The sequence below is a fragment of the Panthera tigris genome, chromosome E1, assembly GCF_018350195.1.
Source record: "Panthera tigris isolate Pti1 chromosome E1, P.tigris_Pti1_mat1.1, whole genome shotgun sequence".
In the NCBI taxonomy this organism is placed as follows: domain Eukaryota; kingdom Metazoa; phylum Chordata; class Mammalia; order Carnivora; family Felidae; genus Panthera; species Panthera tigris.
Window position 1 is genome coordinate 31,217,456 of NC_056673.1, and position 15,425 is coordinate 31,232,880.

Genomic DNA, 15,425 nt, shown 5'->3' on the forward strand with positions numbered 1-15,425 from the left:
TTTTGTATTATTTATTTATTTTTTTTTAGAGTAAGAGAGAGAGGGAGCATGCTCGTGAGTCGGGGAGAGGGAGGAGAGGAGAAGGAGAAGGGGAGTAGAGAGGGAGAAGGAGAAAGGGAGAAAGGGAGAAAGGGAGAGAGGGAAAGGGGGAGAGGGGTAGAGGGACTCTCAAGCAGGCTCCATGTTCAACATGGAGCCCCATGCAGGGCTTGGTCCCATGCTCCTGGGATCATGACTTGAGCCGAAATCAAGAGTTGGAGGCTCAATCAACTGAGCCACCCAGATGCCCCTCATCTGTAGATACTTTAGAAGGTATTCGCCAAAAATAAAGACATTTTCCAACTGAACCACCTATTTAACCATTATATTTCCCCCCTTAAGTCCTGAAATATTAATATTCTATCCATGCTCAAATTTCTCCCATTAGTATCTAAATGCTTTTTAATATTAGTGTGTTCAAAGTTGGATAAAGCCCACACATTACATTTGGCTGCTGTTCCTTGCTTTTAATTATTTTATTTTTTTACCTTTGGACACCCCCCTTTCCCCCATTTCTCCTACTCCCCACCCCTGGCAACCACCACCATGTTCCTCTGCACCTAGGAACTTAGTTGGTTTTGTGTTGTTTTTGCTTTTCTTGTTTTTTTGTTTTTGTTAGATTCCACATGAAGCTATGTTTATACACAGTACTCTACATGAAAACAGAGGAAGATGTCACTTGTCAGTCTAGGCATGCCACAGGGCTGGATTGGGGCTGGATTCTGGATGCTCATTCTCCCCCCAGGCCTGTCTACTTTCCATAGCTTCACATACCATACAAGCTCTTGCTCTGCTCCTATTAACCAACGACCACTCATTCTGCAGTTCTCTCCTCACATGGCACCTCCTCAGACACACTCCCCCTGCCTTCTCTCCACCCAGATTAAGTCCGGCTGCTATTCTCACCAGACAGACCTCTTGTACTTGGTTCCACTGTACTTATTCCAATTTCCAAGTGTGTATATTTGTACGTACGATTTAAGATATTTTTCTGACTTATAGGCTTGCCTATTACAATAGATTATAAGACTCTTATTTTGATGAATGACTTAGAAACAACTTAATGCCTAATAAGTGAACTGTGAGAAACATGGACTATTATTATGCAACTATAGGGCACCTGGGTGGCTCAGTTGGTTGAGCATCTGACTTCGGCTCAGGTCATGATCTCATGGTTCATGGGTTCGAGCCCCACGTCGGGCTCTGTGCTGCTAGCTCAGAGCCTGGAGCTTGCTTCAGATTCTGTCTCCCTCTCTCTCTGCCCCTCCCCTGCTCATGCTCTGTCTCTCTCCCTCTCTCTCTCTCTCTCAAAAATAAACATTAAAAAAATTTTTTTTAAACAAAAATACAAAATGGTTTATCAAAAGCATTAAAAAACATATACTAGGGGCGCCCAGGTAGCTCAGTTGGTTAAGCATCTGACTCAATTCAGCTCAGGTTATGATCTCACAGTTCATGGGATTGAGCCCTATAGGCATCAGGCTCTGTGCTGACAGTGTGGAGCCTGCTTGGGATTCCGTTTCTCCCTCTCTCTCTGCCCCTCCACTACCAAATAAATAAATAAACTTAAAAAAAATAGGCTATACCAATACTTGTTATACAATGAATAAAATCAAGAGAGAAACAAAACCATATGTTCTCTACATGATCACAATGATAAAAAAATTTAGGAAAAAATAATTTTGTCACTAACATTTTAGTATATTTACAATTTTGCCTTCATACTTTTCTGAATGGCAATTAAAAAAAAATCTATGTTCATATACAAAATGTCCTTACTGACTGGTACGGTTTTACACAGACTATTTTCTTCATATAAAATATCCTCCCAGGGTGCCTGGATGGCTCAGTTGGTTAAGCATCCGACTCTTGACTTCAGCTTGGGTCATGATCTTGTGATTCGTGAGTATGATCCCCACATCAGCATCAGGCTCTGTGCTGGCAGTGCAGAGCTTGCTTGGGATTCTGTCTCCTCTCTGTCCCTCCCCTGCTTGCTCTCGATCTTCCTCTCAAAGAAAAATATACTTTAAAAAATTATTTAAAAAATAAATAAAATATCCTCCCATCTCCTGTGCACATTCTATGTTTTTGTCCATCTCAAACTTAGAATAAATCTCCCTGCTTTGTTTACACTCTTCATTTGTTTGAGTCTACAATGTACTCTGTGCAGACAGTATCAGGTCCAAGCCCCACCATGGTCAAATGTTTATATACAGCCTGAGAGTGCTTAAGAATGCTCCTGGCACTGCTCAGATGTGCTCTCATTCTTGCAAGCCATATCACAAGCTCCCAGAAGGCCAGGACAACATTCCCTATCTTGGAAGGAAGGCGGCCTTATCCTGAAGTTGTTCTTGATCTTAACTGAGGTTCACCTGGTAGACACTCTTATAAGAATGCTGAGCAACTGGTGGGAAAAATAGAATTGGAAGAGGGGAGGGTGCACCATCAGCTCACCTCTCACATCCAAGGATAGCATTATTCAAATCCTCATTCACTTGAATTAGCTCAATGGTTACGTCTTCATTCTCCACCACCACAAGCAGGTCCATGATCCTCTCTTGCATCTCCCGACATGTCTTATAAAGCTTCTGTCAAAGAAAGGAGAGACATTTCTTCTTCTGTGCTAGGGAAGTTCTATAAAGACAACCGATTTGCCAATCTGTATATGCTGGTTATCACCTCCGCAGTGAGTCACCTATGGGAGATTACTGAAGGACTTAATTATGCACAACTCATCCTTCTTATCAGAAGGCAATGAGTTGCACATGATTATACTTTCCTCTAAAAACCAAAATAGGTGTCATAAGGACACTATGGTATACTGCACAGAACACCAGGCTCGAAATTAGAACTGGTGTACAGGAATTCTAGAGGTATGGCTTACTAGCTGTAGAATACAGAAATCACTTGTTTTCCAAATCTGTTTCCTTGTTTGACAAATCAAAGTTATATTAGTTGCCACATCTATACCTCAAGGGGTGACATAAAAAGCAAATGAGATGTGTATAATGAGGAACTCCATAACTATAAAGCACTACATAAAACACAAAATGTTTATTGTCACTATTAGCAGTAGTACAAGAAAGTAGTAGTTAAAATACATTTACAGCAGCATAATTTTCCTATGATGTTTTACTTAAATAAATAAATTTTACAACATTCACATTTCAAGGTAAACTGAACCAAGATTAAAAAAAAAACAGTCATGGATACTATCCTTATGTGGACTACCTAGAATCACTGCATTAAGACAGGACTGCACTCCCCAGTCTCCTCAGAAGCATCAGGGACACCTACAGTTGACCCACGGATTCAGAATCTCCAGGACTGAGGGTCTGGGAATCTACATGTGTTTTTAGTAAGCATCCTAAAGTGTTTATGTACACAGACAATTTGAAAACTGCTGCCTCACAAAACTTCCGTCCTCATAGGCAAGGCTGAGGAGCATAAAACTAATATTCCTATTTCTTCAAACCTACCTTAGCTAGAATTTGTAAACATAATAGTACATTAAGGTCAGGCAAAAACATCTTCAAAATGAGAGCTACTGAACTTGCTAAATCGTCAGACTATTCCATTACCTGACTCATTTCCCCTTGAGACAGACAGACACACAGAAAAACTTACAGTTGGCAAAACCATTTAGAATCTCAAACAATCTATTTCAAGGTCCTGACAGGAAATCACTTAATAAACCCATCAAACCATTAATAACTGGCATTGAGACTCAGAGGTAAAAGCCCCTACCCACTACAGAATCCTAACAAAAATATTTAGAAGACAAAAGGAAACGAAAATGAAAAAAACGATACAGACAGATGAACAGACAGGCTCTGGATTTTGTCACTGCAGTACGCAGCCAGAAAAACTGTCCTATTTGCTAATGATGTGGCTACTATCAGGAGGGCTTGGCAAACTTTTTTCTTAAAGGTCCAGATAATATTATTTTTTGCTTTGTGGACCACATGTTCTCCATGAGAACTATCCAACTCTTGCCATTATAGCATGAAAGTAACCAGGGATGATATGCAAACAAATGGGTGTTTTATCCTAATAAAACAAAGAGAGGGGGCTTACTTATGACCCCCTGGAATAGTACAAAGAAAACAGATCTCAGACTCAGTAGACCAAAGGCCTCTCCATATACATACCTAATATGGGATTTAATTAAATCTTAGATTCAGTTTTATTTTGTTTTGCTTTTTTATGCATCTGTAAAACAAAGATACCAACTATCTTGTAGGGTTGTGAGAATAGAAAATGGTAAAGTTGAAACCCCACGGTGTCTGGCATACAGTGGGCAGTCAATAAATGTATTAATGATTGCATAAGGAAGTATCACTAGAAGCTTAACTACAAAACTAATACAATCCTGTAATAGTCATGCTATTACTCAGGACCTAATATCATGCAAAAGAGAGAACGAAGAACGGCATTCGATATAACCCCCATGATGAATGAGAACTTTTCCCTTAGTGAGTATAATGAAATTGTTCTCCTTCTTGATCACTGGCAGCCTTGCTACAGCAATGTCAAGATCAAGGAAATACAATGGCTGTTAGATACCTGTGACAAAAATGTAGAAATTAATTTCAAATGAATTTGCAGCCAATATCAATAGCCCCTGGTCACAAGAAAACCCTCCATTTGCCCTCTCAAAAGACAGCTGGAATGGAAACATGAAAGAACACCGCATCTCTCAGCAGGTTTGCAAAGCAGAATTTGAAAAACCTCTTCAAAAGCCAGCCCACTCTGATCTTTGCAATTGATGTCTGTCTCACAGGAGGGCCAAGCCACCTGGAAACAGCCTAGATCAAGCACCATGAACCAAGAGGACAGGTCAGAAGTTCCCCACAGCAGGCACCTGTAGGGCCATGGATGTGGGGAGCCAGGGGGAGAGAGTCAAAACACACAGCAACAGCTGTTGGTGCATATGTCCATCATGGAGCCCCTGGAATTGCACCCCTTTAATACCGTATCAAAGCAAAGGTAGGCTTCTCAGGCTTCTCAGGGAATTTAACAATTAATTTGAAAGTCTTTGGAGCAAAACAAAAAGGAGCTCATTAAGCGCTTCCTCTCCTGATATCCAGATGGCTCCTGGTCCTCCACAGAGAACTCAGGGATTAAGGGAGGAGGCGCTATCGCACTTTCAATTCCAGCGGTAACTGGATCACGTTCAGCAACACAACACAACTCATGAAAAGAAAACCAGAAATGCCTGAATATCTGCCCTGAAAAAGTAAAAGCGGGAAGAAATATGTTTCTTGCAAGCCTTCTCTGGAAGTACTATCTGCAGGGCAATACCCCTATTATCAGCCCATAACATATTTCCTCCCTCTCAATCCTACCCACCCAGACTGCAAGAGACCCAGAGAACGTCTCTATCTGCAAAAAAATAAAAACTAACCCCCACCCTAAAACTGAACATTTCTCAGTTTAACTTGCTCGTAGGTTTTTTTTTTCCTTACACAGACATCAGCTGAGTGAATAGCAAATTAACTGTCAATACTCAGAAAGATCATTAACTCATTAGAATCCTCTGACCCTTTTCTCTAACCAAATATGGTCAACATTTTATTTCTCCAAAAGCCTTTGTCTTCAGTAACCCCTTAGCTCTTTTTTCCTAAATCATTAATTCTTCAACAAAAAAGCATTTGATCTATTGAATTCAACAGAAATTTAATGAACTCATTAAGTGTGCAAAGCATGTACAATAAATACACATAGTTATATCGATTTAGAAGTATAAGGCTTAGTTACTGCCTTCAAGTTGCTTCCAACCCAGCTAGAGAGGTATGTAAAGACTGGTTAGCAACCTATCCTAGAAAGTCAATTTGGGGCTCAAAATGAGAAACAAGCTGGTATAATGGATAGAACATAGGTTCAGGAGAACAAGGTTCTCCCCCCATCTCCGTGACTTGCCACTGTATAGGCACATCAACCCCTTTTTGTTAAGGAAGGGAGATGGTCTCAGTGACACTGAAAGCCCCTTCCACAAGTTTCTGAATGGTAAAGACAGTAAGAGTGTTTAGTGAAAGAGGACTTTTTAAAATTTTACATCCCCCCCCCCAACCTGTTACAAATTATCCTTACAGGATGAAATTTTAGATTCAACTAAAATTTTCAGTGAAATGTTAAACTTCTCTGCTAAGTTAGACTAAGGTTTTCTCCAGTTGTACTTCAAAATCAGAGCTTGCTTTTTTATTCTACTGAAGACTAAAACATTCTTTTCTTTCATTGTCCTACTGGGGCTAGGCCAAAACAAGAGAAGACTGAAATGGGAGGTACCAGGGAAGTCGGCTATTCAAGTTAAAACTGGCCTAAAGCCAAGTGTAAAATGCCAAGAAAGCAAAGGCAAGACTCACGCTCCGATCTTTCATCCATGTGACCAGAGTAGATACTCTGGACTCATCAAAATACTCAGACTGGGATGCAGCTCTGAATCTTTGTACCCCAATGTGGCAATCTAAAATAAATCCAGGGGTGCCTGGGTGGCTCAGCCGGTTAAACATCCGACTTTGGCTCAGGTCATGAACTCACAGTTTGTGAGTTCGAGCCCCGTGTCAGGTTCTGTGCTGACAGTTCACAGCCTGGAGCTCACTTTGGATTCTGTGTCTCTTTCTCTCTGCCCTTCCCTGACTCACACTCTGTCTCCCTCTCCCTCAAAAATAAACATTAAAAATTAAAATAAAAAAGATAAAGAAAATAAATCCAGTTTCCACCCCCAATCAAGTTCAAAGTCCAGGAACAATATGGCAGCAAGGAAAGGGGTCTACCACACAAAATACTTCCACTGCTTAAGTGTCCAACAAAGAGCAAGAGCCCGACTAGTTAGCAGGGCTTCAGGATTTGATTGTTCAGCCTGGGCTGGAAGAACAGAAAAGGGAGTTTATGAAAGTCTACTAGATTTCAGATGGAAGGCCACACACAGGGAAGGGGCTGCAAATAAACAGAACAGCTGGTAGCCGGTAAAGCACTCACAGACAAAACCGGAAGAGATTCCAAGTACAGAGACTGGTTTTAATGTAAACAAATTGCATAATAAGACTGTGACCACTGGTAAAGTATAAGTACAAGAAAAGCCAATCATTTTTTTTTTTTTAGAGTCTTCCTATGTGTTGAATGCCTTTTGCCCTCCAGATCCCCCAGCCACACTCTTCTGCCCTGCTCTATGCCCTGGGGCCTGGCCTGTAGGGAACACATCACCAGGTCCCCTGCCCTCTCCCTTCTGATGGAGTTCAGCATACAGCAGGCACTGGCAGGAAATGGGAGGGAAAGAGGACAGTGAGATCTGGATATTTTTCCATCTACTCCTTCCACCAAAAGCACCTCTACTCTCAAGGCTCTTCATCATTCTTTCCTTTGAGTTCTGGCAAAACTTCCCTCTTGCCTATTTATGCGTAGGGATATTAGTTAATAGCACAGGATAATGAACTAGCTCCTGTAGTTTCCTTAAACCCTGCAATATCTTGCTGAATAAGTAGTACCTTGATTAAACTCTCTTCAAATTATCCAAATTGGCCATGCCATCTGTTTCACTGACCAACTCCACAAAGGCATGAAAACACGTACTTAGAATCATTAAAGTAGTATGATACCAATACAGGACTAAACAGATCAAACGGAACAGCCTCCAGAAAGACATCTTTGTATTAGAATATAGAATGTGATGAAGGAGTGTTTGAAATGAATGGAAGTGGTATGAATCGTTAGATGTTATTTGGACAACCAACCATCTAAGTGGAAAACAAAAGAATGAAGATACAGTCTCTCGTAGCAAGGATAAAGATTTTTATTTTAAGCCATATAAAATCTAGAGGGGGAAAAACATTTATTAAAGATATTTTTATTGAGGGGCATCTGAGTGGCTCAGTCGGTTAAACGTCTGACCCTTGATTTCGGCTCAGGTCATGATCTCACAGTTCAGGAGTTGGAGCCCCGCATTGGGCTCCACACTGACAGGGGGGGATTCTCTCCCCTACTCCCTCTGCCCCTCCCCCTGCTAGCTCACTCTCTAATAAATAAACAAACTTTAAAAAAAAAAAAAGATTTTTTTTTGAGTGACTACATCATGCCAGGCATTGGTCTGAGAGCCAGAACCTGAGCAGTCAGTGAGATAAGCTTTGGGAGCTTCCCTTCTTGTAGGCAAAGGGGGCTGAACGAATATTCGAGAAAAGCCTCAGAGCACTAGGGTGGAGGATGAAATGGTGATGGGGCAGGAGAGTGGCTGACAAAAATCTAGAGTCTGAAGCCTGGGGAGTCCAAAAAGTCTTCTTGGAGGAAGTAACATACTAAGCTCCAAGTGAAGAGAAAAAGCTGGCCATTAGAGAGGGAAAGGACAATCAAGGATGAAATCCTCCAAGATTTCAAGAACAAACTTGGTGTGTCCAAGGAACAGGAAGGTGTTCAGTATAGGCGGACCAAGGAGTTCCATGTGCTGTGGAAGGAGAGGTAGGCAGGAGCTGATCAGAGAGGGCTTTGTGGCCAGAATAAGGAGGCTGGGGTTTTATTCCACGTCACAGGAAGCCACTGGAGGGTTTCAAGCAAAGACAACATGATCTGATTTGCCTTTTAAAAAGCTCTATGGAGATGCTCAATATCATTAGGAAATGCAAATCAAAATCATAATGAGATACCCTTGGCACCTAGTAGACAGCTATTTAAAAAAAAGAAAGAAATGTTGGGAAGGAAGCAGAGAAACCACAATTCTTGTATCTTGTTGGCGGGAATGTAAAATGGTGCAGCCACCGTGGAAAACAGTTTAACTTTTTAAGGAACTGTCAGAGTCAGAATTACTATATTACCCAGCAGAGCTACTCCTAGGTTATAGGCTCAAAAGAACAACACAGAGGGCTCCTGGGTGGCTCAGTCGGTTAAGCATCTGACTTCAGCTCAGGTCATGACCTCATGGTTTGTGGGTTCGAGCCCTGCATCAGGTTCTGTGCTGACAGCTCACAGCCTGGAGCCTGCTTCAGATTCTGTGTCTCCCTCTCTCTCTCTCTCTGCCCCTCCTCCAATCGTGCTCTGTCTCTCTCTCCCAAAAATAAACACTGAAAAAAAGTTAAATAAAAACTGAACATAGGAATACAAATACACACACACACACATATATGTGTGTGTGTGTGTGTGTGTGTGTGTGTGTATATATATGGATGAACGTTCATAGCATTAATAGCCGAAAGGTGAAAACAACCCAAATGTCCATCAACTAATAAACACACAAATAAGATGTAACATATCCATACAATGGAATATTACTGGGCCACTAAACGAATGGAATTCTGATATGTGCTACAACATGAGTGAACCCTGAAAACAAGGTTAGTGGAGTAAGTAAAGTGAAAAAAGGCACAAAGGCCACATATTGCACAATTACATTTATATAAAATATCCAGAATATGTAAATCCGTAGAAACAGTAAGCAGATAGGTGGGACAGGGAAAAGAACAGAACAGGGGAGAGACTGCTTAATGGGTATGGGGTTTCCTTTTCAGAACTAGTTCCAAAGGTTCTGGACCCAAAGACAAGAACTGGTTCCACTGTGAATGCACTAGATGCCACTACAACATATACTTCAAGATGGTTAACTTTATGTTATGTGAATTTTACCTCAATTTTTTAAAATAAGCAAGCTATATAGTTGTTGGCTTCTAGGACAGTGTTTTACTCAATATCCCAAAAACCTTCTTGATAACAAAATACCTAAAAATGCTAGATACAATATATTATTCTAACATACATGCCTAAGTTCTTAAGAAAGAATGAGAAATCCTCAAACACTGAAAAAACAAATAGGATCCAAAGACAGGAGAGGCAATAAAGGTACAAGGCTTGTAAGGCACTCATCTGCCAAGCTCCAATAACCTTGAGAAGCAGGAGACAAGGCCTGGGGCCTGAACAAGATGGGAAGATGCATCAAAGACCCCAAATATGCAGCGGGGACACCTAAATGGCTACAACTGATATGTAAAATAAGAAATCTATGTATTGGTCTCTGCCTCTGGTTTCTAACAGAGAACTCCTAAATCCCATGGAATTCCCTGGGTGATAGGAGCATCTTTAGTTCTAATGAGGTGACTCGGTGGGCTCCTGGATGGGGGCTGGTCACCAGAGAGACCAAACCATGATTAGAAGCTTGGAACATCAGCCCCATCCTCCATCCTCTGAGTAAGGAGAGAGGCTGAAGATTTGAGGTAATAATCAACATGCCTACATGACAAAGCCTCCATAAAACTCCAAAAACAAGGAGTTTAGAGAGTGGGTGAACACATCCATATGCCAGGAGAGTAGTACATTCCAACTCCATGGGTACAAAAGCTCCTGCAGCACTTGGAACCGTCTGGACCTTCGACTTATCTCTTCACCTGACTATTCACCTGTATCCATTGTAATACACTCTATAATAAAACAACAAATATAAATGTTTCCCTGAGTTCTGTGAGGCATTCTAGGAAATTGCCAATCCCATGGAGAAGATCGTGGAAACCCCCAGTTTACAGCTTGTCAGTCAAAAGTCTGGGATACTCAGGCTTGCAACAGGCATCTGAAGTGGGGATGGTCTTGTCCTTAACCTGTGGAGTCAATGCCAACTCTGGATAGTGTCAGAATGGTTTAACGTGAGGGAAGAAAAAACACCTCACACACTTGCTCACACACTTGGTGTCATAAGTGTTGTAAAAAAAAGAAATAGTTTTCCTTTATGAGGGAATTGAGAGTACAAGAAAAGATTCCAATTCTTGTCAAAAGATTAAGAATAGCACTCCTCGTGAGAGCTCTATGTGTTACCAATGAAAAACATAAAACGAAGAAGAAAGTTACACATTCAGTAGGCTTAGTCAGGTGCCAGAACCTATTCAACTTCAATGGGACATGAGTGGTATTCTAATGTTGCTTTATACCCCAAGACTCCTTATTATTCAAGGCAACACACAGCCCTAAACTCTGGCATCAAGACAACGTATTAGCGTTCTCCTTGCAAAATGTGACCAAACATCTGTACCCGAACACTGGGACACAAAAAGGCATTTTGGTGTTGTCCAGGATGGCGCACAGTATAGAGCTGGATTCACATGTTTAAATGGAATGTTTCTGTGTACATTTTTAATGGAGGGTTGTTTGCCACAGATGGATGAAGCAGGGAGGAAAGTCATAAATCATGTCATTGTAGAAGCTCTGAAAGGCTTGGGAAGACCACCTGGCACTAGAAATACTGCTGTGGTCATTTCTTAAAAATATGATCTGTCCCATATTCTTACTTTGATATTTAACTTAAAAATTTTAGTTAACATGCTCATCACACGTAAGTCACAAAATTTATATCTGCAAAAACCTTGAATTATGGATTTTTTAAAAGGATTACTACAAAAGAACTATTTTTAATGATTAATTTTCCTTTTATTCTAATAGGACATTTTAACATTATCTTTTTTAAGTGTCCTCTTAGCTCTTCATATTATACACACAGAAATGAAGTTCAAGGCCAAGAATCCCAAGAATGCTTAGCAAAATATGATATTCCTATGTAAAAGATTCTAAAAACAATACACTTAAAGCCACTGTGCCAAAATATTGAGTTGTTTCTCAAGGAATATTACACTGATGTTTTGTAGGATGTTAACATACTCAGCAAATGAGGATTGTCTGGTCAAATATGTTTCAAAATGTTGGGTTAAAGAAAGATTCTTAGGCATCCTTACTATACTAATAAGCTCTATGAACCTCCAAGAGAAGAAACATAATAGGTAGTTGGTTTTGCAAACTTACTTGACCACAGAGGTCATTTCCCCCCATAGAATATACCATAAGTGGTAAATGCAGTCTACAAATATTTCTTAGAATTTGGTCTTGCTTCTCTAGAGTTTATCATCTCAATGTCGGTTATATTGTCCTTCAGCTTATATCCCTTTTAAAGGTTCCCTTCTGCCATCAGGCCCACTCTGGCATGGCATATAAGGTCCTCAATGACTTGTACAAGACCAGATCTTAACACTTCTCACCTGGAGCTTTATGCTCTCAAGCTGTGGTTTTAAATCCTCTTCTTATCCCTGTGTACCTGAGAGATAACACAAACTCAAATCCATTTACAGTGGGTGGAGAGTGGTGCAGAGTTCCTTAAGAAGTGTATCTGACTCCCTGCTGATCTCCGGAAGTAGGCATGCATAGATGTAGTTTGAGAAATGACTTTTTTTTGGGGGGCAACCTTTTAAAAATTTTAAACCATTCTGAGTTCATAGGCGGCACAAAAACAGACCAAGGCCTGCATGTGGACCACCGGCCATGGTTTTCTAACTCCTAAATTAGAGGAAAGCATAATCCAGGACATCCAAGACTTCCCACAAGAAGTACCACCGCAGAGCAGTGCCTGGCGGGGGCTCAGTCAGTTAAGCATCCAACTTCGGCTCAAGTCATGACCTCACGGTTTCTGGGTTTGAGCCCCATGTCAGGCTCTGTACGGACAGCTCAGAGACTGGAGCCTGCTTCAGATTCTGTGTCTCCCTCTCTCTCTGACCCTCCCCCACTCATTCTTTCTCTCTCCCTCTCTCTCTCTCTCTCTCTCTCTCTCTCTCTCTCTCAAAAATAAACAAACATTAAAAAATAAACAAAAACCCTCACTATTCTCTTTGCCCCTACCCCTGATCCCAATGTATGATAAACAAATTTATATTACAGCATCTAAAATACTTTATTTAAACTGGTTGTTGACCAATCTTGCTTACTAGACATAAGTTCCCTGGGGACTAGGCCAACCTCCTGGCTTCTATATCCTTTACCACACTGTCATCACTCAATATGCTTGTTGAAAGGATGGATATAGAGACAACTTGTATATACTTAAAACAATTAGTGACTGAGGCACCTGAGTAGCTTAGTCAGTTAAGCATCCAACTCTTGATTTCAGCTCAGGATGATCTCATAGTTCATAAGATTGAGCCCTGCATCAGGCTCTGTGCTGACAGGCCTGGTTGGGATTTTCTCTCTCCCCCTACCCCTCCCCTTGCTCTCCTTCTCCCTCTCTCCTCTTCTCTCTCTTGCATGCACACGTGTGCTCCATCTCAAAATAAACATTAAAAAAAAAAACAATTAGTGACTAGTGCAGATTGTATACGACCAAGGCTATAACTGATTTAATGTTGTTAAATTATTTGTTGTGAGAGAATAAGAACCATGTCTAAGTTACTATTACATTTTTGATAAAATCATCCTGGCATGTCCTTGCTAAGTTTAGAAATCAACTGTAAATGAACTAGATAATATTATTCTTACAGCCTTGAGATGGAAGAAACCTTAAGAGATGGTGTGACTGACTGTCCATGAAATCATACTACACCTGCAGAAGCTCTATGTCTTCACGGTTTTCAGACCCAGGAATGTTCTCCATCAGTATGGCAGACATCACTCTCACATTCATTTTTGCCATATCCAATTCACTGTGCAACTTTCCAATCTGTGGAGAGCAACACAATCACAATGTGACACATAAAGAATGGTTACCCTGTTTTCTGCTACCAAGAGGACATTTGCTAGTAGAGAAAAGTCTTTTGCAAAATTTAATATTTTCAAATTTATATAAATACCTAATTGTTTTATAAATGTACAATCTATTATCTTCTCATTTTTTTAACACTTATTTACTTTTGAGAGAGGAGAGAGAGAGCACAAGTGGGGGAGTGGCAGAGAAAGAGGGAGACACAGAATCCGAAGCAGGTTCCAGTCTCTGAGCTGTCAGCACAGAGCCCGATGTGGGGCTTGAACCCACAAACTATGAGATCATGACCTGAGCTGAAGTCAGGTGCTTAACCAACTGAGCCACCCAGGCACCTCAACAATCTGTTACCTTCTAAAAGGACTTGAGATCTCTCATAATAAATCTAGACATCTGCTTTAAGAAAGTCAAAAGTGAATGGAAAAAAGTCAGATTAGAACCAATATGGAGAAAGGAGAAGGTGACTATTACGGGAACCTGGACAAAATGGCAAATGTCAGCAGCAAAACCAATGGGAAGAAAAAAAATTAGCATTTTCTAGTTCCCATGGTGTTAGAAAAGGGAGGAAAAAAATCGAGAGAAAAACTTTTTTTCTTCTTGCATTAAATTCTAAGAGAAATCAATCACATGGATTTTTATAGAATACTGAATAATTCAAAGTTTTAAATGATAGTTCCCTTATAGCAAAACATAAATAAGTATCAATAATAACTGGTTATCTGGGTCTTTGATAAACAGATATAGACAACAAAGTAAATGTAATTCAGTTGGCCCAGTTAATGCTAGAAATAAGGCTACCACTTACCAAAGTCTTTGGAATGGTATATTACAGACAGTCCTAGTAGGATCAACAGGAATCGGCTAGTCAACACAAGATCCATTCCACAGCCTAGTCTCCACAAAGACAACCACTAACCAAGCACAATGGTTAAGAGCTTGGGCTTTAGAATCAGACAGAATCCACAGGATTCATTCTACTTAGAACTGAACCATGATAAGTCACATAGTATCACTAAGCTTCAGTCCCCTCCTCTGTAAAGGGAGGGTAATAATGTGCCTCCCTCTACCAGCCAATGTGAAGAACAAACAAACTGCATATGAAGTGCTGATAACTTAGAGTCATCAATAAGTAGAGTTGTCACTGTTGTTACCTGTTCTGGGACCAATGTAATAGTAGAGCTCTTGGGAACAATCACAGTAGGAAGAACTGGCGCAGATGGAACAGATGATGGCGGGTTCGAGATGTGAGCGGTCTACCAATGTGAAATATGGAAATATTATTATTGGAATTAACACAGCCACCCCAAGCCCAGCTTTTCTATTCAGATGGCTCAATTGCTCCTCTCAACTAAAGTCCTGGGTAGAGGGTGTTGGCCCAAAGTCGATTGTCAAGTGTCCAACCTAACCAGCATTTTGAGAACAGTACTAATAGTGTATCCATAAAAAGTATTCAATAAAAGATGGCTATTACAATTATTAACTAAATTACAATAAATAAAGTGCTCTTAGTTTATACCAAGAATCTACAAGATAAATTGCCATGTGAGATTATTGCCCTCTCTTTAGGTTTTTAAAAAGAAATCCTAAATCAATTCTTGTCAAGTCTTTTTAAGCCATGACTGGCAAGACATCTCCTTTCTCCACTAATGAATGCTTCCCCGAGGCAATGCCTCATTTCCAACCTTGAGTGGAGAACCCGAAGCACAGGGCTCAGGCCAGTGTTTTGACATTAGGTCCACAGAAGTCACCTAGAAATCTTGTAAATATGGGGAGTTTAATTTAGCCGACAGTAGAATATGCCTAACATGCTCCCATATTATATATACCCCAAAGCACATACTGAGCAATTGAGTAAGAGGTCCTAGGCCACTACTATATTACACTTTGGAAGAAAGAATAAAAG

At 40.5% G+C, this 15,425-nt stretch overlaps 1 protein-coding gene across 8 annotated transcripts in view; it reads right to left on the bottom strand.

Moving 5' to 3' along the window:
• Positions 1-15,425, bottom strand: part of TOM1L1 (target of myb1 like 1 membrane trafficking protein) — a 47,118-nt gene that overhangs the window by 18,174 nt on the left and 13,519 nt on the right. For all 8 annotated transcript variants that reach the window (XM_042966494.1, XM_042966493.1, XM_042966497.1 and 5 more), the window contains 3 exons: positions 14,674-14,775; positions 13,367-13,483; positions 2,494-2,627 (listed from right to left, as the gene is read on the bottom strand). In XM_042966494.1, the coding sequence (XP_042822428.1) occupies positions 2,494-2,627; positions 13,367-13,483; positions 14,674-14,775 (353 nt within the window). The remainder of the gene's footprint in view (positions 1-2,493; positions 2,628-13,366; positions 13,484-14,673; positions 14,776-15,425) is intronic.